The sequence below is a fragment of the Anopheles coustani genome, chromosome 3 (assembly GCF_943734705.1).
Source record: "Anopheles coustani chromosome 3, idAnoCousDA_361_x.2, whole genome shotgun sequence".
Classification (NCBI taxonomy): domain Eukaryota; kingdom Metazoa; phylum Arthropoda; class Insecta; order Diptera; family Culicidae; genus Anopheles; species Anopheles coustani.
This window is the reverse complement of record NC_071288.1, coordinates 59,650,874-59,675,262: the sequence shown is the minus strand read 5'-3', so window position 1 is coordinate 59,675,262 and position 24,389 is coordinate 59,650,874. Positions and strand designations below refer to the sequence as shown.

General features: G+C 43.4%; 1 protein-coding gene across 3 annotated transcripts in view; it reads left to right on the top strand.

Moving 5' to 3' along the window:
* LOC131259896 (spectrin beta chain) overlaps positions 1-23,277 on the top strand; it is a 30,093-nt gene extending 6,816 nt beyond the window's left edge. The window contains exons 2-11 of one of the 3 annotated variants that reach the window (XM_058261505.1): positions 9,249-9,541; positions 9,638-9,963; positions 10,037-15,623; positions 15,706-15,902; positions 15,977-16,172; positions 18,559-18,741; positions 19,709-19,803; positions 19,892-20,058; positions 20,131-20,313; positions 21,919-23,277. In XM_058261505.1, the coding sequence (XP_058117488.1) occupies positions 9,406-9,541; positions 9,638-9,963; positions 10,037-15,623; positions 15,706-15,902; positions 15,977-16,172; positions 18,559-18,741; positions 19,709-19,803; positions 19,892-20,058; positions 20,131-20,313; positions 21,919-21,922 (7,074 nt within the window). In that variant the 5' untranslated portion in view covers positions 9,249-9,405 and the 3' untranslated portion in view covers positions 21,923-23,277. Of the gene's footprint in view, positions 1-9,248; positions 9,542-9,637; positions 9,964-10,036; positions 15,624-15,705; positions 15,903-15,976; positions 16,173-18,558; positions 18,742-19,693; positions 19,804-19,891; positions 20,059-20,130; positions 20,314-21,918 lie in introns of all 3 variants that reach the window. The other 2 variants (XM_058261504.1, XM_058261506.1) reach the window with 2 other exon arrangements.
* The last annotated feature ends 1,112 nt before the right edge of the window (positions 23,278-24,389 follow it).

Sequence of the window (24,389 nt, the reverse complement as noted above, 5' to 3'; positions counted from 1 at the left end):
CCTATTGAAGCAAATCGGGGAAATAAGCCATGCATATTTTCCTAACTCCAATGATTGTTCCATTGGCAACATTTTTTTTAGTATCGATAAGCATCTAGATTATTTTTTTTATTTAGTCGTTCATATCATAAATTTTATTCATAGTAACTTTCATGGATAATATTTTGTTATCATAACTGTTTTGTGATCATAACAGTGCATAAGGAGCTATGTTAATCTAACGCTAGAATAGCGATTGCATACATGCAATGTGTATGATACACCTGATACTTACCGGAAGTTTCCGTTTTCTTGAGTTGAAGGGGGAACGTTGAAACCGTAGATGTGCTACTCAGGTGTCGTGCCCATTTTGTTTTCCACCGGATGTTGGGCATGAAAACTGTGAATCGTCTAAGCAGTATTTCGCGCTTAAAACTTAGAAACCAATTTTTATTGAGCAATTATTATTGAAATTAATATTTCCAAGTAATACAAAACAAAAAAAAAGAGTGAGGTCATATGTGAAATATTTTTCCGAAATGGTTGATTTAAAGGGCAACAAAAAAACGTTTATAAAAATTTTATATTGGCCCTCGAGTGCAATGTAGCATATTCCATCCACTTGACGCGACTGCGAAGGCAACGTGTACGAAATCATATTTCTTGGGACTAAAGATGGGAGTATTTATTCGAGCGGGGAACTGATACCAAATATAAACCAGACTCGTACAGTCCAATATGACCGACGATGGTAAAAGGGGGTGTTGACGATGTCGATGATGCGGACATGTCTTCAATCGATGTCGTTTTTCGAGCTGTGGAGGATATAAAAATAAACCAAAACAAGACATCCACCGCCATGCTGACTGGGTAAAGATGGAAGCTAGATATGTTTGCTGGCATCCATAACTTAATCTTTTTTGTTTTTTTTTTTTTTTAAATGGAACTATGTTTTTGCAGAAGAGATTTGAAATATGCATGAATGTTGCTTAAATCAAGCAAACTTTTAATTTTAATATAGAAATAATACTCACTACATTGTATTAACTATGCTGTCGTTCCAAAGCAAAGATTATACATATTCACCAGGAAATTTACCCCTGGGACAGAAGAGTTCATTGTTCGGCACTAACGATGGAACGAAAAATCCTGGCGAAAAGGACATTCTGGGAAAACAGTCGGCCTAGGTCACAGACAGCTATGATATCACACACTGGCGCCATTTCCTTCACATGCGCAGTAGAGCAGCAGCAGCAGCAGCAGCGGATTGGTTTTATTTTTATTTCCTTTTTTGTGGCACCCTCTACATTTGGCTTTGCTGTGTTCTTGTAATAGCATCAAGGAAGAGCAGGGAAACTTGTGAAAATGAGATAGGGCGGGCTTGGAAGAAATCAACTATGAGGATGAAAGTGATAGAAGAAATTATGTTTGAGTTTTGTATTTAACAATCCTCTACTTTTAACTCTAATTTTTTATGAACAAAATATTATCTGGAGTTTTTTCTTTAAATATAGAATTTTCGTGTGTATAGTACACACCTGCTTTGGTATTTATGATTGTGATTTCGGTTTGGATAATAGTACTTTCTTGACAAATACGATGGTTCTCTAGTTGACGTTGTAAATTCTGAAGAGAGAGAGGAGATGGTTACTGGTTATTTACGATGAATTAATAAATAATGAGCAAAAATAGCAATAAACAATTAGCTAGTAATAAAAACAAATTTTCTTAAAAAGAAGAATTGCAACCTTTCGTCTGCTTCTTGCTTAAGGAATTGACTTCTTCTGTAACGATCAAAAACACTAATTTGGAGTTAAACAAGCGGAAATACGGTGTTTTGCGAGCTCTATGACCGGACTTGGATGTAGCACAAAATCGGGACATGGGCGAAACTACCTCTATGCCACCAACTGGAAGAACATTGTTGCCTGCGAATTGCTTGTGTTGGTGTGGCTATATGTAATAATGTGTGGCAGTATTATTGATAACATGAAAGAGGGTTTCACATCCCGTTGCGTTATCTTTTTTTCTACTAAAGATACTGAGTTGATAACAAATTACATTTTATAAGCGCAAGTGCATTGTAAATAAGCTGCCAGCATGTGTTTCGAAATTTAAAATAATTTTGCAATTGCATAATTGCAACAATGTAACGTGTCGCAAAATGAAAGAATTATGTAATATTTAACACACGCTATAGAACCATTTGTTCGCTATTGATTTCTTCGGCTATAACGTTTATCACACTCAACCAATTCCCTTGGGAGGTGATTTTGGCACGTAACCTCTTCACAGTCAGCTGCATAACTAATCGAATTCTACTTCGTAACTACTCCTACTTCTACCTTTGGATTCGTGCATTTAGTTAATCACGTAGAAAAGGTCTACCTCACAGGAATGCACACTAACGCAGGCACGACGGGAGTCAAAGTGTAATTTTCTATACGAAATTCAATCTTTTTTACACACTCATGTGCGCTAGTATTTTTCTGTTATACATACACACATACCATTTCTGTAGATAAGCCGAATCGTTTCACTTTTGGTAAGGTTTCGCTGTTCCGATGTCAGTTCGAAAGAGCTTGTGGCCGGTGGTGGGAGGATGTGGGGCAGCTGAAGGTAGTACGTATATTGTGCTTGGTGATAATTTACGAAAAACTTACTTTGCGTGTTTCAAACATGGGCTTCTGTTCAGCAACCTGGTAGGCTATCAAATGTCTTGTAGACAAATAACTGGTTTGTGGCACTTGAAATACGGTGCAATCTTTTTTTAAAACTTAAATTGAGTTCATATCAATCAATTTAAAACATGGGATAACATTTTGCTGACGTGATCATAAAATAAATCATCCATAAAATATTTGTCGTTATGAAAAACAAACTCCGTACAATCATATAACCACGATGTTTGTTTCTAGATAAAAGCCTTTTTATCTACCCAAGAAATATTTCTTACCACTTCAAATGTATCCAAGCCCTTACATTGCGTCGAGTAAAGTGCAACTGGTTCGATACACAGAGATTCGACTCGGTGGCGTGACAGTAACAACGACCCCCACCAGGAGGCGACGAATGTTGTTTGAAGATGCTATTGCCGATTTGTTTACTTAACGTTTCCGACGACGCCATATTGTCAACAAATGTGTGGTAATTAGCTGCCGGGGGAGAACGTTCCTCTTGCCCTTCACTCGCTGAAGATGGTCCGACCCAAGGTGGCGGCGGTGGCGGGATGTGTATGCTGTCATTTCTCGGTTCTTCTCTGGCTGTCCACAAAGGGTGCAGTTGCACAGGGAAGGGCAAAGTATGTGTTACTACTAATTATTGTGACCTATTGTTGTGTAGTGCTTGAGAGACGCGCATATAGTGCGTATGAGGGTGTTTGAGCTTGACCACACCCTACCATGGGACAAGCAACCAGTGTGCGGTAACGTAAGAACACCGAGCGTTGTTATTAAATTACGAGGAATTAAGGGCACTTGGTCATCGACTTTACTTTTGTTTACGAGTCCCGCATTTTCACTTTTCCAAATAGAGAAAGCGAAGAAAGTGAAACTGATATGATGAACACTATTAACATCATATCTGGTTATTAATTTTTATATCCCCGGTGGCAAAATCAGCATGCTTTCTCATTCTGTCCAATCGACAATTGATACCACCAGAACGAGAAAGCATGATGATTTTGCCACCAGGGATGCTTCCTTTCGACTGGTATCTATGTTTTGAAGAAGCATATAAAAGGGCTTAAAATTTACTACGCTTCTTTAGTATGTGAGAGGTGATAAAGTTCTTGCGTTGGTACCAGAACTGGGTTGGAATTCTTAGGGTTCAGGTTAAAGAGGCTAACAAGGAATTATTGAACAGGACTAAGTATCATTCTGTTTATAGCTTATACGGAATATAAATTGAAAGGTGATAACATCTGTATCGGCTCAAAATCAACAATAATCAGATGCAAAGGCTAACACTGCGTTTGTTGTAGTCAAAATAGTTATTTTATAGGGGAATAAATCCACAAAACGTAGCGGTATTGTGATTGTGTGCATCGTTCATATCTTCATAAGCAATTCTGGGAAACTGCTGAAATGACGCCAAAACCACCATCTGTACGGGTGGGTGGGCAAAGTGCCGGCAGTCGGTCAGTTTGTGACATTTGCCTGCCACACGCGGCGAAGCGTTATATTATTCACATCCGATCTCCGTTTCGCCCATTGCACATCGCCCACGCGCGTCATCTTTGGAAATAGTCAGAGGAGGGTGGCTGGGCGTGCATTTGCCTGCAAGTAGAAATGCCACAAGGCCTGTTTCGTTTTCTGCCTCAAGCTTGAACAGTATAATGTTGCCATTTGTTTTTTGTTAACCATTGAGAATACATCGTGAGCGTGACGATCATGTAGATGATGCAGGCTATGGTGCGCGATCAGCGGTTCTGCACAGTTGAATTTATTTGGTGTTTAGTTCCATGCGGAAGGGAGTGTAAAAAGTGGTATATGACACATGATCTATCATTATTTCACGTTCGATGGTTTTTATCGAGTATTGCTAATTGTCGCCATGGGCAGTTCAAAAAATCATCAGAGATATCCAGCAGTTTTGAAACATCTTTCAGTGAATCGTCACTTTGCGTTAGGCCTAGCGATTTTCATACGATTTCAAATTTCCTTGGCCGCAATCAATTTATTCGCCACGGTTTCTTTCAACACTCTACCAATCGTCGTCCTGTGACCAAGTGTTGCCACTCTCCTCCTTCACGATGGGATTTAAATCCAACCCTCGAACAGTCCCCTTCCCACAAACCGCACTCCTGTTGTGCCGTAGTTTGGTTAGTTGGTGGTCGTCTCGCGGAGCAAGTTGCACGTCGTGAGAACAGCACACAAATTCAGCACTGATTTAGTCATAACCTAAAAATAACGCGCCTTCTCGCACAAGAAGCATCAAACACCGCAGCACGACACAGTGCAGGATGTTCCTGCGTTACTGCTGGTGCTGCATTGCCGGCGTGCTGGTTTACTGTTAGTAGTAGTGGTGGTAGCAGCCCAAGTATTAGTAACCGCGACTCACCGAAGTATAGTTAGGCTGCTGTTTTGACCTCTTGAAACGGCGAATAAGCCGCGGGAAGCTAGCAAGTAGCGGCCCTGAAAATTTGACAAGCGCGGAGGATAGAAATTGTGTAGCTGCCCCGCAAATCTCGACATTCAAACAATTTACTTTGCTCTTTCGATCGATGTAGATAGACAGTAAGCCACTGGGTATAAGTATGCAAAGTAACATTGTTAAAGCGGAGAATACTTAACAAATATTATGCGATAGTTTATAGAGGTCGGGCATGTCGGTATTTTTATTGACCTATTAATGAACTTTATTATGAATCATAATCATAACATAAGTGCATTTGTTGGTTGAAAAAGCCTTTCTAAAAAAAATGCACTGTCTTCCGATCCGCATCATGATCTCATCATGATCTCACCATGAGCAAAGTCGTATTTAAAACATATGATTAATTTAAATTTTATCTTTGCTTCATCTAGATCTTCCCTTCCGTAACTTTTTTTAAGAAAGATGGCACATGAGCAAAATTATTGTGAAATGTAACATAAAAAATAAGCTTGGCCTATGAAAAAGCTAATGGAACGTAGAAAACGTTGGGTGTATTTTTTATTTACCATGGTATGATTCGTTTCGAACGGTTTTTAGCAGGCCAGTGGAACAAGTCGGTGCCATTAAACCAGCTTCTCCAAATATGGGGAAAAATGCTTAGCCGTCAATGTTATTTTCAGGCATCGAACCAACTTCACCGTTCGTTTTTATCTCTAAATGAATCTCATCTTTCTCTCTCTCTCTGTCCGTCTGTCTCTTACTATGTGTGTCGCTTTTGCTATCTATTGGACTTTACACTCGTCTAGCAATCTTGTTTATCGTTGTCGATAAATCTCGTCGGTGTCTCTTCTTCGAACACTGTCGCCTCTAGCCTGCACCACTTGTGATTATTAGGAGGGAGGGCATTGTTTGTACGGATTTTATTCGTTCGTTTTCGACACTGATTTTTAATGAATTGTAAAATAGAAAATTGAACAGTTGATTGGGATCCTTAGCGTGTCGTACTTACTCTCATCAAAGTTACGGTTAATTTTTACAAGTGACTATATAACATATGATGTGCAAATTGACTTTCTGATCAGATAAGTGTAAATCATATGCAAATGAAATTAAACTAAATTCTTACCAATTGTGCTAAATGTAACCAAACGTACATCTCCATTAAACGGGAGCAAAACAGGATGGTTAACAGGCATAACATTTCTGCATCACACACAATCCCGTCAAATTGCGCCGGTTCGACGATCCTCATTGTAGAATCTAGATGGACGAATAAGCAAAATTCCTATTTTGTTCACGCTTTTCTGTCAATCTAAGTGCCTTTGGCGTTTCAACCGTTGGACAGATGAAGTTAGGAAAGCATTAAGTGGTGCTGTGCCGGTTTAAACTACAGAGTACATAACGAATAAAAAAACACACACACATTGTGTTAAATTCGAGCCAAACAATCACGTAGTCAGGGGGTGGCAAACAGCAGCATCCATATTGATGTTGTACTGATTTTCTATAGCTTAACCAGAGGAAAAGTTGCAATGGATTATTGCAAGTAGGAATATACGTGAATTTGTAAATGTTAGAGAAATGTTTACCGCTTTTTCGCTCACATTCGACATTTAGTCATGTGGAGTTGATAGTGGTCAAATGTTTTAAGTGTGATGGACTGAACCATAACATAGGAATTTGCAATCCGAAGGAATTTAAAACCAAAATTGTTTGTTTTTACGATAAAATAAACATGCTAGAAACTGGTAAAAATGATCTATCCACAGATGAAAGTGTTGATTCGATGTTATGCCCATCAGTTGACGAATGCCATCCCGAAGCTTCTCTGATGGTCAACTGTCCTTGGTGTAGTTTGATGTTTTATGGAGAAGAGAGGAAGAGCAAGAGAGCGTATCAGATTGGCCGAATGACATCATGCCGGTTATGGTGGTGTTGTTATTTTGTTTGATTTTTTTTTGCTACACCATTCGATGTGTGCTGTATTTTATAATCATTGCATGGGCCAAGAACATCCGTAGCTAGCTGCCTGGAGGGGGGGTATAGATAGGGAACGGGTGGGTCTCTGGGGTTTGGTTGGATTGTTTCGTTTGTTATCACATTGTGATCGTGCCCGGGTCGGGCCACTTGACAACCATACATAATTGAACGACGTCGTCGTCGTGTTCGTTTTGGTGTTGGATCGCGATGCTGCTGTTGGAGATGATGGTTGTGCAATAGATTCGCCCGGTAGGCCTGACAGCAGTTTTGGGTGGAGTACTTGGTTGATTTTGGCTGCGATGACGGCATCGGCGAACCTTACTGCAACTGACAAATGTGCCCTGGGATACTCATACATCTACTGCATACCATAGATAAGATAGTGAGAGGAACGTATTTTATAAAATGTATTTTAAAGGAAAAGATTACACAAGGAAAATAATATATGAAGAACTACAACATGATAAGACTTAAAAATGATCAGTTGGTTTTAATCTTAATTTTCGGAATTTTGTTTTTGAACGTGAAGCCAAAATGTTCCTATTGATTATACTAATATTGTACAAGTATTGGGCCAAGTAATGCAGTGGTATGGCATTTGATTGTTTGATGAAAATAGGTTAGTCAATTACTTCAAGAGGAACTTTGTTTTTAAGATGTTTTGACGTTGTATTATAGTGTAAGCTAATAGATTATTAAAGGACAAACTAATTATATGGTTAAAATTGATAGCTAACCCTAATTTTTTACACCTTTATACAATTCCACCTCCAATTGCCACCATCAGAGCGTAACTGGATTTGAAGCAAAGTTATGTACTATTTTCTCATAGACTGGCATTGAACAATAGTACTGCTATCCTAGTTCAGTCGTCTATGTTACGCAATATTATTTATGACCTATTGATGATCAGACTGTGCGTTTTCGGAGCCCCGTAGCTCGACATGATGCTGAATTTATTTAACCTTTAAACTCAACCCCTTCCAATTATGAGGACGAACTTAGGGGCGATGGCTGATTAAGTCATTAAGTTGGTTTTTATTATATTGAAGCGAATGGAGGGAGTACACCCTAGTTAGATTTAACAGTATTGATCTCTACGTTCGTCTTCCTATCAGTGTATCGCTCGAGTGACATTACATTCTTTGTTTTCATTCTTTTGAATCGTAATAAAAATGATCGTATTTTTTTACACTGTCGATGTATGTTTTTCAAGACGTTCCATTTCGACGTGATTTGGTATTTAGAGAATGTTACTGTATATTTAACTAAACTATTACTTTTCTACTAATGCTAATGTTATTTAACTTCATTCTAATAGTTTTTACTTGGTTCAACCGATTATTGTCGGAAAGCGATAAAATCTGTTGCCCTGCTTTCTGCTTTCAAATGAAAGAATCTTATCGTCTGTCACATTATCAGGAGTTTCTTCGGTAACTTTTTTTTTGTTTGTCAGTTTTTGTGGATCTTGTGTAGTGTTGGTAACTTGGTGATAGCGGCGACTACACTTGTCCCATTTTCATATATTTTCGGGAAGCGCACACGGATGGTACGCAAGCGTGTCATTGGGGCTCTTTTTTCTTTACTTCCGATGATGATCGGCGCTGCAAGAGCCGTGTTGTATCGGCGCATGGACAACGCCCAAAATAAAATTCACTTTACTACGGATCGCGCATACACGCATCCCCTAGCTTGTGGTTCCAACAAACAACCGTATGTTTGTGTACGTGTGTTGACGGTAATCTTGGTAATCTGTTGTAGGCAAGCTCCCCCGATATTGGGGAGTAGGCCTCGTTCCGTTAGTCGACCAAATATGCTCGAGGAAGCCTGTTGGATGTTTTGACGGCGGGCCACGTCCCTTGAGAGTCATTAGGTTTGTAGCTTTAGGTTTTTTTTTACTTTTCCGGTCATCACACAACCGTCATTGAGAGCTACTTACGACCAAGTGAGATCATCGGGTGTGATAATAACGTAGATTATAGAAGATAAAATATCTACATTGAAGCGATGAGAAGATCAAGTGAATTGTTACAATTGTTAATCGGAAACACTGGATGAATTCATCATATTACAGACAATAAACCATCCAAATACGAAGAGAATTCAAAACAGCAGAAGCTAAATTGTGATTACAAGTCTTCACTTCATTAAGCCGGGGAAAATAATAATTTTTCTTTTTCTTGACGTTACAGTCTGGACAACGTAAAATTTCTAGCTGGTCAACGGTGGGAAGAACTCCTCGTTTTCTGGACAGAGTAATTTAAGTGACAAGTATTTTAGTGACAACAAGAGTGTAAGGAAGGAGGGAAGAAAATAGAGAATATTTCCTTTTCCATTGCTTCCTAAACGATGACGACTGACATTTCCGTGGTCCGGTGGGACCCAAGCCAGGGACCGGGAAATGAATTTATCGAAGATATCGAATACGACGGAGGAAACTCCAGCTCACGTTTATTCGAACGATCACGCATTAAGGCGTTAGCGGGTAAGTTACGCAACGAAGGTGCTGAGGTGTGATGATAATATAGAATTTTGTATCGAAATAACTGTAAATGTTTCTTTTTATCCGCAATTTCTTCAGAGGAACGTGAAAGTGTCCAGAAAAAGACATTCACAAAATGGGTCAACTCGCACCTGGTGCGAGTGAACAGTCCGATCAAAGATTTGTACGTGGACATGCGCGATGGCAAGAACTTGATCAAGTTGCTGGAAGTGCTATCCGGCGAGCGATTGCCACGTCCGACCAAGGGCAAGATGCGTATCCACTGCCTGGAGAACGTGGACAAGGCGTTGCAGTTTCTTCGCGAACAGCGCGTCCACCTGGAGAACATCGGTTCCCACGATATCGTCGATGGCAATGCAAGTCTAAACTTGGGTTTGATCTGGACAATCATTCTACGCTTCCAGGTGAGTGTTCATGGTCGATGGAAAAGAGTGCGTTAAGTGGATACAAAATTTGTCATTGTTTTTGATTCCGTAGATTCAAGACATTACCATTGAGGAAACCGACAACAAAGAGACCAAATCTGCGAAGGATGCACTGCTGCTGTGGTGTCAGATGAAGACGGCAGGCTACCACAATGTGAACGTGCGCAATTTCACCACCTCGTGGCGCGATGGTTTGGCGTTCAACGCTATCATACACAAACATCGGCCGGATTTGATACAGTTCGACAAGCTGTCGAAGACAAACCCGATCCAGAACCTTAATAACGCGTTCAACGTGGCCGAGGAGAAACTGGGTCTGACGAAGCTGCTCGACGCAGAGGACATCTTCGTCGACCATCCGGATGAAAAATCGATCATCACCTACGTAGTGACGTACTATCATTATTTCAGCAAGCTGAAGCAGGAGACGGTGCAGGGCAAGCGTATCGGTAAGGTGGTCGGCATCGCGATGGACAACGATCGTATGATCAGCGAGTACGAGTCACTGACGAGTGAGCTGCTGAAATGGATTGAGGTGACAATCGTGCAGCTGGGCGATCGGCACTTTGTCAATTCGCTGGTCGGCGTCCAGCAGCAGCTGGCTCAATTCGCAAACTATCGCACGGTCGAGAAGCCGCCAAAGTTCGTCGAGAAGGGCAACCTCGAGGTGTTGTTGTTTACACTCCAGTCGAAGATGCGGGCCAACAATCAGAAGCCGTACACTCCGAAAGAGGGCAAGATGATTTCGGACATTAACAAGGCCTGGGAGCGCCTGGAGAAGGCTGAACACGAGCGTGAGCTTGCACTACGCGAAGAACTCATCCGGCAGGAGAAGCTGGAACAGCTGGCGGCCCGATTTAACCGCAAGGCGACGATGCGCGAGACCTGGCTTTCGGAGAACCAGCGGCTGGTGAGCACGGACAATTTCGGATTCGACCTGGCAGCCGTCGAGGCGGCAGCGAAAAAGCACGAAGCCATCGAAACCGATATTTTCGCCTACGAGGAGCGCGTGCAAGCCGTGGTGGCCGTGTGTAACGAGCTGGAAGCGGAGAAGTATCACGACATCGAGCGCATCGCCGCACGGAAGGACAATGTGCTGCGTTTATGGAACTATCTGCTGGAGCTGCTGCGTGCGCGCCGCATGCGTCTGGAGTTCTCGATCCAGCTGCAGCAGAACTTCCAAGAAATGATCTACATCCTGGACTCGATGGAGGAAATCAAGCAACGCCTACTGACCGACGACTACGGCAAGCACCTGATGGGCGTAGAGGATCTACTTCAGAAACATTCGCTTGTCGAGGCGGACATCAACGTGCTGGGCGATCGGGTGAAGCAGGTCGTACAGAACTCGCAGAAGTTCCTGGTCGACGAAGAAGACAACTACAAGCCGTGCGATCCGTCGATCATTGTCGACCGAGTGCAGCGCCTGGAGGATGCATACGCAGAGCTGTGCAAGCTGGCCGTGGAACGTCGTTCGCGATTGGAGGAGAGCCGCAAGCTGTGGCAGTTCTACTGGGATATGGCTGACGAAGAGAACTGGATCAAGGAAAAGGAACACGTGGTGTCCACGGATGAGATCGGTCACGATCTGACTACCGTCAACTTGTTGCTCTCTAAGCACAAGGCGCTCGAGTCCGAGATTCAGTCGCATGAACCGCAGCTGATGGCCGTGAGCGAGGTAGGAGACGAGCTGGTGCGCCGCGGTCACTTCGGTGCCGATCGCATCGACGAGCGGCTGAAGGAAATCTTGGCCATGTGGAACCATCTGCGTAACCTGACCGAGTACCGGCGCAAGCGACTGGAGAACGCGGTCGACTACTTCCAGCTATTCGCTGATGCGGACGATATCGACAACTGGATGCTGGACGCGTTGCGTTTGGTTTCGTCCGAGGACGTGGGCCGCGACGAAGCAAACGTTCAGAGCCTGTTGAAGAAGCACAAAGATGTGGCGGACGAGCTGAAGAGCTACGCCGAAACGATCGAGCAGTTGCATTCGCAGGCCGCCCGTCTTACGTTGAACGAATCGGAGCAGGAGAAGGTTTCGGAGCGTCTAAATGCCATCGATGCTCGCTACAAGGAGTTGATGGAGCTGGCGAAGCTGCGCAAACAGCGTCTGCTGGACGCGTTGAGTCTGTACAAGCTGATCTCCGAAAGCGACGGCGTAGAGCAGTGGATCGGCGAGAAGGAGCGCATGCTGCAGACGATGGTCCCGGGCAAGGACATCGAGGACGTGGAGATCATGAAGCACCGCTACGACGGGTTCGACAAAGAGATGAACGCAAACGCGTCGCGAGTGGCCGTCGTTAACCAGCTCGCTCGCCAACTACTGCACGTCGAACACCCGAACTCGCAGGAGATTCTCGAGAAGCAGAACCACCTGAACCAGGCATGGTCAAAGCTGCGGGACCAGGCCGAAAGCAAGCGGGACGATCTGAAGTCGGCGCACGGCGTCCAGACGTTCTACATTGAGTGCCGCGAGACGATCTCCTGGATCGAGGACAAGAAGCGTATCCTCACGGAGACCGACAGCCTGCAGATGGACCTGACCGGTGTGATGACGCTACAGCGTCGTCTGAGCGGCATGGAACGCGATCTAGCCGCCATCCAGGCGAAGCTGACGGCACTCGAGAACGAGGCGGATGCAATCGAGGGTGAACATCCGGAGGAGGCTGCCCTGATTCGCGAGCGCGTCGCACAGATTCAAATTATCTGGGAGCAGTTGACGCAGATGCTGAAGGAACGCGATTCGAAGCTGGAGGAGGCTGGCGACCTGCATCGGTTCCTGCGCGACCTCGACCACTTCCAGGCATGGCTGACCAAAACTCAGACCGACGTGGCGTCCGAGGATACCCCGACATCGCTGCCCGAGGCCGAGAAGCTGCTCAACCAGCACCAGAGCATCCGGGAGGAGATCGACAACTACACGGAGGACTACAAGAAGATGATGGAGTACGGCGAGGGCCTGACATCGGAGCCAAACCAAACCGAGGACCCGCAGTACATGTTCTTGCGCGAACGGCTAAAGGCCTTGAAGGATGGTTGGGAGGAGCTGCACCAGATGTGGGAGAACCGGCAGGTACTGCTTTCGCAGGGACTCGATCAGCAGCTATTCAACCGGGATGCGCGCCAGGCCGAGGTGCTGCTTAGCCAGCAAGAGCATGTGCTTAGCAAGGACGATACTCCGGTAAATCTGGAGCAGGCAGAAAACCAGCTGAAGCGCCACGAGGCGTTCCTCACCACCATGGAGGCGAACGACGAGAAGTTCAATACGATCGTACAGGTGGCTGATCAGATGACCAGCAAGGATCACTTCGATGCGGACAAGATTAGCAAACGCGCCGAAAGCATCGCTCATCGACGCGACGACAATCGCAACCGAGCGCTCGAACTGCATGAAAAGCTTAAGAACCAGGTGAAGCTGCACGAGTTCCTACAGGACATCGAGGAGCTGACGGAATGGGTGCAGGAGAAGTATATCACGGCACAGGACGATACGTACCGCAGCGCGAAAACCGTTCACTCGAAATGGACACGCCACCAGGCATTCGAGGCTGAAATTGCCGCCAACAAGGAACGGTTACACGAAGCGAAGAAGGCCGCCCAGGAGTTAATGGTAGAGAAGCCCGAATTCAAGGAGATTATCGAACCGAAGCTGACGGACTTGTCGAAGAACTTCGACGAGCTGGAGACGAGCACGAAGGAGAAGGGTGCTCTGCTGTTCGATGCGAAGCGCGAGGTAATCGTGCAGCAGAGCGTCGATGACATCGACTCGTGGATGGACGATCTCGAGAAGCAGATCATCAACACGGACACTGGCAACGATCTGACGTCGGTGAACATTCTCATGCAGAAGCAGCAGATCATCCAGACGCAGATGGCAGTAAAGGCACGCCAGGTCGAGGAGCTTGACAAGCAGACAGAAGTGCTGACTAAGACAGCCCCGCAAGACGTGGTTGAGCCGATCGTGGAGAAGAAGCAGGCGGTCAATGTGCGCTTCGAGAAGATCAAGGCCCCGCTGCTGGAGCGTCAACGTCAGCTGGAGAAGAAGAAGGAAGCCTTCCAGTTCCGACGCGACGTCGAAGATGAAAAACTGTGGATTGACGAGAAGATGCCGCTGGCCGAGTCGACCGAGTACGGCAACTCGCTGTTCAACGTTCACGTGCTGAAGAAGAAACACCAATCGTTGAACACGGAAATTGATAACCACGAGCCGCGTATCATGACGATCTGCAACAACGGTCAGAAGCTGATCGACGAGGGTCATGAGGATGCCGGCCCGTACGCCGATCTGATCAGCCAGCTGACACAGAAGTGGCAGGAGCTGAAGGATGCCGTGGAAAACCGCCACCGGCAGCTCGATCAGTCGGAGAAGGTGCAGCAGTACTTCTTCGACGCGGCAGAGGCTGAGTCGTGGATGAGTGAGCAAGAGCTGTACATGATGGTGGAGGATCGTGGCAAGGATGAGACGTCCGCGCAGAACCTGATGAAGAAGCACGAAAGTTTGGAGCAGTCGGTGGAGGACTATGCGGACACGATTCGTCAGCTGGGCGAAACGGCCCGTCAGCTGACGACCGAACAGCACGCCTACAGCGATCAGGTGTCGGTGAAACAGTCGCAGCTGGACAAACTGTACGCTGGGTTGAAGGACCTGGCGGGTGAACGTCGCGCACGACTCGACGAAGCCCTGCAGCTGTTCATGTTGAGCCGTGAAGTGGACGACTTGGAGCAATGGATTACGGAGCGTGAGGTTGTTGCCGGTTCGCACGAGCTCGGCCAGGACTACGATCACATTACGCTGCTGTGGGAACGATTCAACGAGTTTGCACAGGATACGGCCACCGTGGGAAGCGAACGGGTCGCCAAAGCAAACGGTATCGCGGACGATCTGATCCACGCTGGCCACTCGGATAGTGCGACGATCGCGGAGTGGAAGGATGGGCTGAATGAGGCATGGCAAGACCTGCTTGAACTGATCGAAACCCGCAAGGCCATGCTAGCCGCTTCCCGCGAACTGCACAAGTTCTTCCACGACTGCAAAGACGTGCTGGGACGCATCAATGAGAAGCAGCACGGTGTGTCGGAGGAGCTGGGTCGTGATGCTGGTGTTGTTTCGGCACTGCAGCGCAAGCACCAGAACTTCATCCAGGATCTGATGACCCTGCACTCGCAGGTGCAGCAGATACAGGAGGAATCAGCCAAGTTGCAGGCGGCGTATGCCGGTGAGAAGGCACGCGAAATCACCAACCGCGAGCATGAGGTGCTGAACGCCTGGGCTCACCTGCAAGGCATGTGCGAGGAACGCCGTGGCAAGCTGGCCGACACGGGTGACCTGTTCAAGTTCTTCAATATGGTTCGCACACTCATGTTGTGGATGGAGGATGTTGTGCGGCAGATGAACACATCGGAGAAGCCACGTGATGTGTCCGGTGTCGAACTGCTGATGAACAATCACCAGAGTCTGAAGGCGGAAATCGATACGCGTGAGGACAACTTCAGCGCCTGCCTGGCGTTGGGTAAGGAGCTACTGTCGCGCAATCACTACGCCTCGGCTGATATTAAGGATCGGCTACTGCAGCTCACCAACAGCCGTAACGCCCTACTGCATCGATGGGAAGAACGTTGGGAGAATTTGCAACTGAGTAAGTACAACAACAATGAGCGGAATCAGTATTAGCATCTTTGTCAATATCACCTAACACGTTTATCTTTGTCTTGTTGCAGTTCTGGAAGTGTATCAGTTTGCACGTGATGCGGCCGTCGCTGAGGCATGGCTTATCGCACAGGAGCCGTATCTGATGTCTACCGAGCTGGGTCACACGATCGACGAGGTGGAAAATCTCATCAAGAAGCATGAAGCCTTCGAAAAGTCTGCTGCTGCCCAGGAGGAACGCTTTAGCGCATTGGAGCGATTGACAACGGTGGGTTTTTGTGCAGGGAGGGAAGCGTGGTCGTAGCAATCCGTATTAACTCTTGCCTTTTTTCACTAACGTAGTTTGAGCTCAAAGAAATGAAGCGTCGCCAAGATGCAGCAGAGGAAGCGGAACGTCAGCAGCGTTTGGAAGCCGAGGCGGCTGCACGTGCCGCTGCCGAGGCTGAAGCGGAAGCAGCCCGCCAAGCAGAGGCTGCCGCTGCCCGTGATTCCGCCGATGCACCTGGATCACCACATTCCACCAAGGAGCAAGAGTCAGGTTGGTATTGCGAACAAGCGAACTTTTCAACGCCTACTATTGCTATTTTATTACTCCCTACAAACTACTACCCCCTTGGTACACTCTTTCGTACACCCCGTGTGCCACTCCGTTCCGTACTTAATGCTCCTTAAACTTCCTTGTACTGAATACCATACCATAACCATTATACTATATGAAATTTTAACCTTACTCTTATGGCTAACAAACTATTTCTCTTCATACACTAAAATCGTATCTATATACCTCCACAATTTATTCGTTTTACACGCTGCCCGCGCGATTCACTATGCTAATACGATACAAAATGTTGTTTAAAACTTCAACCCAATCTGCCGTACAATTGGAACGAATCATATGGCGTCACTTGCAAACAACCAAAACGAAATTTTAAAAAATCCAAACCCCTGAATTTATGTAACACTACTGTAGTCACTATGCGTGCCACTTCACCAGTAGAAAAAGAAAGACCCATTTCCCAGACAGGTACTTGAACATAACACTATGACCTATCTATTCGTTTTTGTATTAACTCATTTCTATTTATACACCTTTGGCTTATTCTTGGTACTCAAAATATGTTAGATTATACATGCACTAATTAAAAATTTAGACTTGGACTAGAATTTTGCTTGGTGTTACTGCTTATGATTTCATTAGTACCTGCTTACACTGATTCTCTATACATTTTTTTTTTCTGTCGCCGATTTTGAATCTTTACGGTTTATGGTGCCTACTGTTCTATTGTCTACCTTTGTCGAATTCAATTTCCTTCAATTTAGTGTGCTTGACTTAGTATTTGTTAAAAGTCTATTAAAGGGTGTCCCCGAAAGTATAAGCACGATTTAAAAACTATGTAAAAAATAAAACCTGTTCCAGAAACTGAATTTTTGTTTCATAAACTGTGTTTGGGTTCTGTTCTGGACTATTTATGAAAAAAAATTAAAAATGTTACCGTATGCTAATGACCGCACTTTTGATCTGTCGCCTCCGATATGACTCAGCACAGACTTGTCGTAAACGGCTTTAACATGTTTTGTTAAGTGTGCCTTCGTTAGCGCCCTAAATATCTCAATTGGTCTGGTCTTGGTCGACTCATCGTCGAGCTGATGAATGAGGATTGGCGGCACAGCAGCTTGTCGTACAGCTTCCGGGCCTGATATTTAACGCATGCGGCCTGATTTGCCCTCCCTTTCGATTTCTTTTGGTTTTTGTGCGATTTAAAATTCAATCTTGCCTTGGCACATTGGACGTTACTTTTTGAGGTACCCATTTGTTGAGCCACATCGCGAATGGAACCTTCCAATTTTTGCTTGAATGCTTTAGCTCATTCCCGGTTCAACTGTTGGTCGATAGGACCAGGTTTTTGATTTTATGGTGGCTGGACACCTCCCGAAACTTTTGGATGGCGGTTCGTACGGCTCCGATACTCACACCTACCGATTTCGCTAATTGCCTTAGCGAAATGTTAGGAGTCGAGCACCATTTGTACAGAACGCTTTTGCGCTTTTTGACGGAAATGCCTCGCATTTTAACAGAAACGAATGAAAAAAATAGTTTCGATGCACTATCTAGTAGGCTTGAATGTAAACAATCAAACACCCAAAGAATCAACTGTTTGGCGTCATCCGTTTTCCAGAAACATAATTTAGAAATCGTGCTTATACTGTCGGGGACACCCTTTAATTAACTACTAATATAATAGAAAATGGCTAATGCACGAACATTATAGAAAAGCTTGAAAATGCAATTGAAATGTACATTTTTTCTTCAATGTTTTATTCTAATATATTTGTGGTGCATGGGAATTGGCTTTTGGATTGTTTTTAACTACCACCAGTGCATGTCAGAAAACATAAATTATTGTTTGGATCGTTCCGGAGTGCTTCTCTAGAACAAAGCACATCCATATTCAAAATCACAACTGGAACCATACCTAAGCGTGCGTCGTGTAAGTATTTCTATCTATTGTGTGCGTTATTTTATGTTCTTCCCACTTGGTGGTTGTGACGGTTTTTCTAGACAATTAATTTCCTCTGGTCGTGGGTTATTGACAAGTTACTAGGCAAAGTCAGTTTTTGCTAGCTCCTCGTTCCTTCCTTCTTTCGTGATGTGCATTGAATTTTCATTTGATTTCATCATTTTATTTTTCAACCTGTTTTATTTCTTGTCGTACATCATCATCGCCACCAACCACGCCTTACCGTCCGACAAACCGTCTTCCTAAATATAATATCCCGCTCAACACCACCAACTCCATTTGCTGCATGCCCAAAATTGTTTTATCACTCCTCGAACCACCCGATCACAATCAATCGCTGCACGGATGCCACCAACAATTGATGTCCAATCTCACGCCAATGATGTACGCACGACAACAAAACAGTCACTGCGGAGGCTCTCGTGTCGCGACGGCATTCTGGCATACCGAAGGAACGGTCCAGCAGCTCGGCTAGTGCGTCCGCCGGCGTTAAGGTCAGTCGACGGTCTCGCTCGAAGAGTCCTTTCCGTAGCTTCAGATGGAAGCGCGCCAGTTCGAAGGCGGACGACGGAGCATCGGATGACGAAGGTATTGGTTTCGCTAAGGGATGAAGAAGAAAGAGAAAGGAAAATGACGAGTTTTCTCTTTTTTCATAGCTCACATATTACACCCCTCACAATAATAATAATTGGTCGGCTACATTTAATATTCATACATTATTTTTTCCTTCCTCACTATAGTTCATTTTTTATCCACTTTTGACACTTTATGTACCATCACATCAAAAACTTCCCCTTGATGAATCAACGGTTCAATTTTTCCTTTCCTATTCCCTGTAATTTAGGAGCAAATTTTAAAGTTTTAGAGAATTTTTAGAAGTTTTAGAGGAAAATCAGATTTCATTCATTACTGTTGTTGTTTTTCGTCCTTTGCGTATTGTTTTTGGATCCCATCACATTTTCATTTTTATTTGGTAACGTTTCCGCTTGCTCGTTGGGGGGCACAACAGAAGTAGTAGGTATATACAATGTATTCATGGATTATTTTATCCCAAACGTATTGCATGATCGGTGTCGTTACAGCCATGGTTTGTAAAGCTTGTGTGAATCTTGCATTTGTTCAACCCACCTACTTGCGCGTTCCAAATCCACTGAAAAAGTGATGAGTGCATGAGTGTGTCTGTATGCTGTTTTATTGAGCGAACTGAATTTGATTGCGCTTAAAAGTAAATAAGAAAACTCACAATTGCCATTTTTATAGCAGTTACAACCGTTACGTTTACCTTTTGAAAGATTTACCGCAAGAGGGTCATCAAAGATCCGTGAACAGTTGAAATGGTTGTTTTTTAAAAGTGAGATGCCTACTATTTTTATTTCTAAGCACTCGTCGAGACTCTAGAACAAATAGGACTAATTTAGCGTTTTAGATATGTAGATGTTTTAAAATAAGATATCCATAAGACCCCTACTAACGTTACTAACACCTGATCCGTTGTGGTCATTACTTCGTTACTTTTTCCACAAACTTACTCATGCATTAGATCGTCCTAGTCCAGGTGGCGCAGATGATGGTGCTCAAGAGGGCATTCTTACCAGGAAACACGAATGGGAATCAACCACAAAGAAAGCCTCGAACCGTTCCTGGGATAAGGTGAGTAATATGATACTTATTATGATATGGTGTTAAGAAAATGACGATTAGGATTTTCTAACGTTTTATGCTCTCCACTCCCTCATAGGTGTACTGCGTGGCCCGTAGCGGTCGGTTAACGTTCTTCAAGGACCAGAAATCGACGAAATCCGTTCCGGAGCAGACGTTCCGTGGAGAACCACCACTAGAGCTGAAGGGAGCGCAGATTGAGGTCGCCAGTGATTACACCAAGAAGAAGCACGTGTTCAGAATCAAGTAAGAAACGTGCACATAATTGTAATTGCTGCTTCGTGTACTGTAACTCCCGCTTCTTCTTCCTGTTTGCAGACTTTCGAATGGCGGCGAGTTCCTGCTCCAGTGCCACGACGACAGCGAGATGCAGCAATGGGTAACGGCTTTGAAAGCACAATGCGAGCTTGACGCTAGCGGCGAAGGTCGTTCGCTGACGCTGCCCGCTTCCTCACAGAAGGATGAACAGAAGAGACGGTCATTCTTTACACTGAAGAAAAAGTAAATCGGAATTTTACCATTCTTCAACCATCAATCCATTCATCTATCCACCAACCCCGAAAGGAGTGCGCCCCTGCGGATGGGATGCCTCCTTTAAATCCTTGTCCCCAGTAGTTTTGTTTTGCGATGATTGCAGTATTATTCCTGAAGCTCAATGCGTGAACTTTTGCGGTAGAAAATGTGTGAGAGTTCGTGCCGATTGTGTACTAAAATTAACCCCCCGTTCCGTCAAGAGTGTGTGTTGGATACATATTTTAATTTTCCTGACTAACTACCTACTAAGTCATACAAGCTGTTGCCCACCTGAAAGAGACGAATGGAGAAGGTGCCCTTGGTTGTGATCAACCTCCTCTACCCCTGATACTTTGTGGTCTAACCACGAGTTTCCCGGTTTCCAGCGCGAATGTTAGTTTTGTTGCGGTTTGATATTTTTTGTTGTTGACTTTAATGTTGCTGTTGCCTTGTTTTAACCACCATTTTTGATACTACCTGCCAATGTACGGTATTTCCTCACGTTATTAAATTTTATAAAAAATTGCAGACCAACCTCGTACACAAAGAAATTAATATCAATATTTATACAGTTTACTTCAATTTTAACAGTAAATTTTCTGATCATATACACACCTTTTAATCCACAGTATTGCACAATATTGACTAATGAGTAAGGTTTCAGTTATTTTTATTTAATTATTGAAATTTGCGATATAAACATTAGTTACTTCTAATGTTAATTAGTATCTAATAATACTAACAAGATATGGTTTGCAAAAACCTGTGTTATAATGCAATTACTTTTTTTTTAATGAGTGTCAGGTTTCGTAAAAGTGTAAGGATTACGGATCTTAAGTTTTCAACGGATCTTTTTTTTCATGGCAACCATCTTCAATACAATTCACGTCACGTCATATTAACATCTTCTCGTCAGCACTTTTCTTTGCATGTTAGCAATGTATGGGGGCCTTTACTGTAAATGTAAGAAAATAAGTTCAATCAAGGTCCGCAACATTGGTAACATATCGTTAGAAATCAAAACCATATTTTCTGTTGCTTGTTGCTTTCTTTGGTTTTGATTGTTTGTTAAAGTCTAGCTTGTATGTATGAAAGTCCCTCGTTGTCTTCCTTCACGCAGCACATTCTACATGTTTCAGACAACCATTTTTCGAAACCAACCAATTGGCTCAAACATATACACACACATAATATACACATTCTGAGAAACACAAGTCAGGATAGCTTTGTGCAGCGTTGTTGTTTAGCTGTAAAATGAAGTACTTCTCACTTTACTTGCTCGGGTAAATTGGTTTGGGGCTTTAAAAACATTATTTGCTAAAAGACTGAAACGCAACGCTGCACTAACGGCTTGTATCTGCTACGCGAGTGGGCTTCATTTAGCGGGATCTATGATTAACTTAAAATGGATTCATTTTTTATTTAAAAAAAAATGAATCCATAAGATAAGCAGTTAATTTCTTGAATGCTAAAGATCCGCTTTAGGTGTTGGGTATTGGATATTTGGGGAAAAACTGAACCATTTTCTTATGTGTTTTTCTTTTTCTTTTCTTCTCTCTATTGTGTTTTATCTGATTTTGTTCCACCCCACAGTTAAGAAAGCTAAGAAAACATACATGAATCAGTTAAACACTACTATTGCAACCACAATAAGTATCACAACATCAAAAACAAGTTAAACTATCACCATGAAAAAAAAAAGATTTGCAATCAAGCCACACAGGTCGCGCAGCAGTTGCAGCAGCACCAGCCAGCTATGCGTGCAGCGCCAACCGGCAACTCCAAACCACCACAAACCTTCCCCGCCAATTGGATGTTCGAGTTTCGTTTCGTTTTGTTTGATATTCGCGCCAGTCCGTCGAAAACTCGTTTTACCCCGTGACGACGATACAACTAAGACAAGGGGACACATACGTCATCCCGGCGACACAGTACTACGGTGGATGCATGCGCAGAGACAAGTCGGAACAAACTGTACCTAAATTATGGCAGTAGCAGAGTACAATGCAATGTAGCAAGCAGGAACAAATTTGTATTTACTACTTTTACTGATCTTCAAGCTATTGCGTGCTTGCCGTTGCGGCTAAAGGAGGAAATAAAGGCACCAGTCACATGGCAGTATAAAAGAAATCGCCACTACTTTTTGTGGTGGTTGATTACTGTGCTAAAACAAAATTCTACAATGCACATTGAGAAACGCGGAGGATAAGCCACTAGGAACGCTTAGTTTTGGTCGGTATATTTAAGAAATATTGTTTTATTTGTTGACCTGTTCTAGAGAACGATATTTTATTTTGATTTTTTCAAGTATATTTTAAATTACTGACATAGAAATACTGCGAGAGTTAATACGGCAAAGCAGAAAACAAAAAAAAAACATCTACACCAACTCTGCCCAACCGACCGAAGACGCTAACCGATAAGATATTCATCGTTTAGACCTGACACAAGAGAATAAAAATTCGTGTTTCCTGTAGCAAAACAGGCCGAAAGAAAGAGAAGGCCACAGAAGCAGAAGCAAAAAGTGCTTGCAAAACAAAGGATGTACGATGTAAAACTGCACCGTTCTTTCTTCCTCACAAAGTAGCTGAAAAGTAATAATAGTAATAGTTTAAAAAGAAAATAATCCCAATACTATTAATGCAAAAACGTGTAACATTGTCCAGATAAAAACGCGATTGAAAAAGATTTACAAACTGAAGCGAAAGAACCATATTTGCAAAGAAATAAGAGTGAAAAAAGATTGTGTCGTACTTCTCCGGTTCAACACACGAGTATGGTTATATTTAGTGCAAATTTTCGAAGGGCCAGACGACCGACAAACGGAAGAATGAGCGTAGCTGTAATAATCTATTTATTTAAACTGATAACTTATCACCATGAATCAAACAGCAACAAGAGCAGTCGCATTAGTGTAACGATAAGAGCAGCTACAATCTGCTTATGAGGATAGTAATAGTTAGCGCGACCATGTTGATCACGCACACGCGAAAAAACGAACGAAAGATGTAATCTGCAAATAAATATCGAATGTATTACATACAACCCCTTTCTTTAGAGAGCTTGCGTTGCCAGGGGTTGGGTTTGATGCGGTCCGAACGAAGATTAATGTAGTGGATGTGCTTCTGTTTCGTTTCGCGAGAAAAGAAATTCTGAAGAACGGAATGACGATTCAACGAAGATTACAAGGTACAGAATATGACAGGACAATTGGTTGGTCGGTTATAGTTTTGGTGTTGGTTATTATTTCCTATGGACATAGAAACGATTTGCAATATTTTAAAAACCACCCGGCTGATGTTTATCTATGCTTCCGCAAACGAGGAACTAATATTAACAAATGTATCTTCAGCAGTGGAAAAGATCGTAGAATGTGGATTAACACCATCGCGTGGACGTTGTATTGCTTCAGTATGTTAAGATTTTTTTCCGATGCGTCGCTTAATGCTTGAAATTGTGAACGAAAATCCGCGTTGCCAGCATTATCATTAATGTGTAAAAAAAGCGGAATAGAGTGATCCATGCGTATGAAAATTACTGGTATTTGCTCTTATTTTGGCAAGGGATCGACATTCATTTCCATTTTGCAAGATAGACATTGTTAAAACATATGTTTTTGCTGCCGCATGAGATACAGAAAGCGACATTGAAAGCTCGCTGCAGACTGTGTTCATATTTTGCTTGCACAAAAGTATAATACGAAATCGCACTGGCAGCAAAATGTATTCATTTCGTTTGAATTGACTATATCAATTTACAAGCTTTGCTTTTATATTAAGACGTGCAGATTTTTCTAACGGAAAAAAGTGAATATCATCTTTTCTTTCCATTACTATGACACTAAATCTGGAACAAAATGAATTTTACACAATACAGATACTTTTTGGTTTGTTTGAAGAGGGTATCATCCACGGTACAAACAAGAAAATTCGAAACGAAAATTAAAGTTTCATTAATAATAGTCAGTCTAGTTCAATGAACGTATGATTTTTTCCCTTAAAATCCCAGTAAAAACATAAATTTAACTCCAGCTCTATTCTGGTAACGATAAATATGTCTGAAGG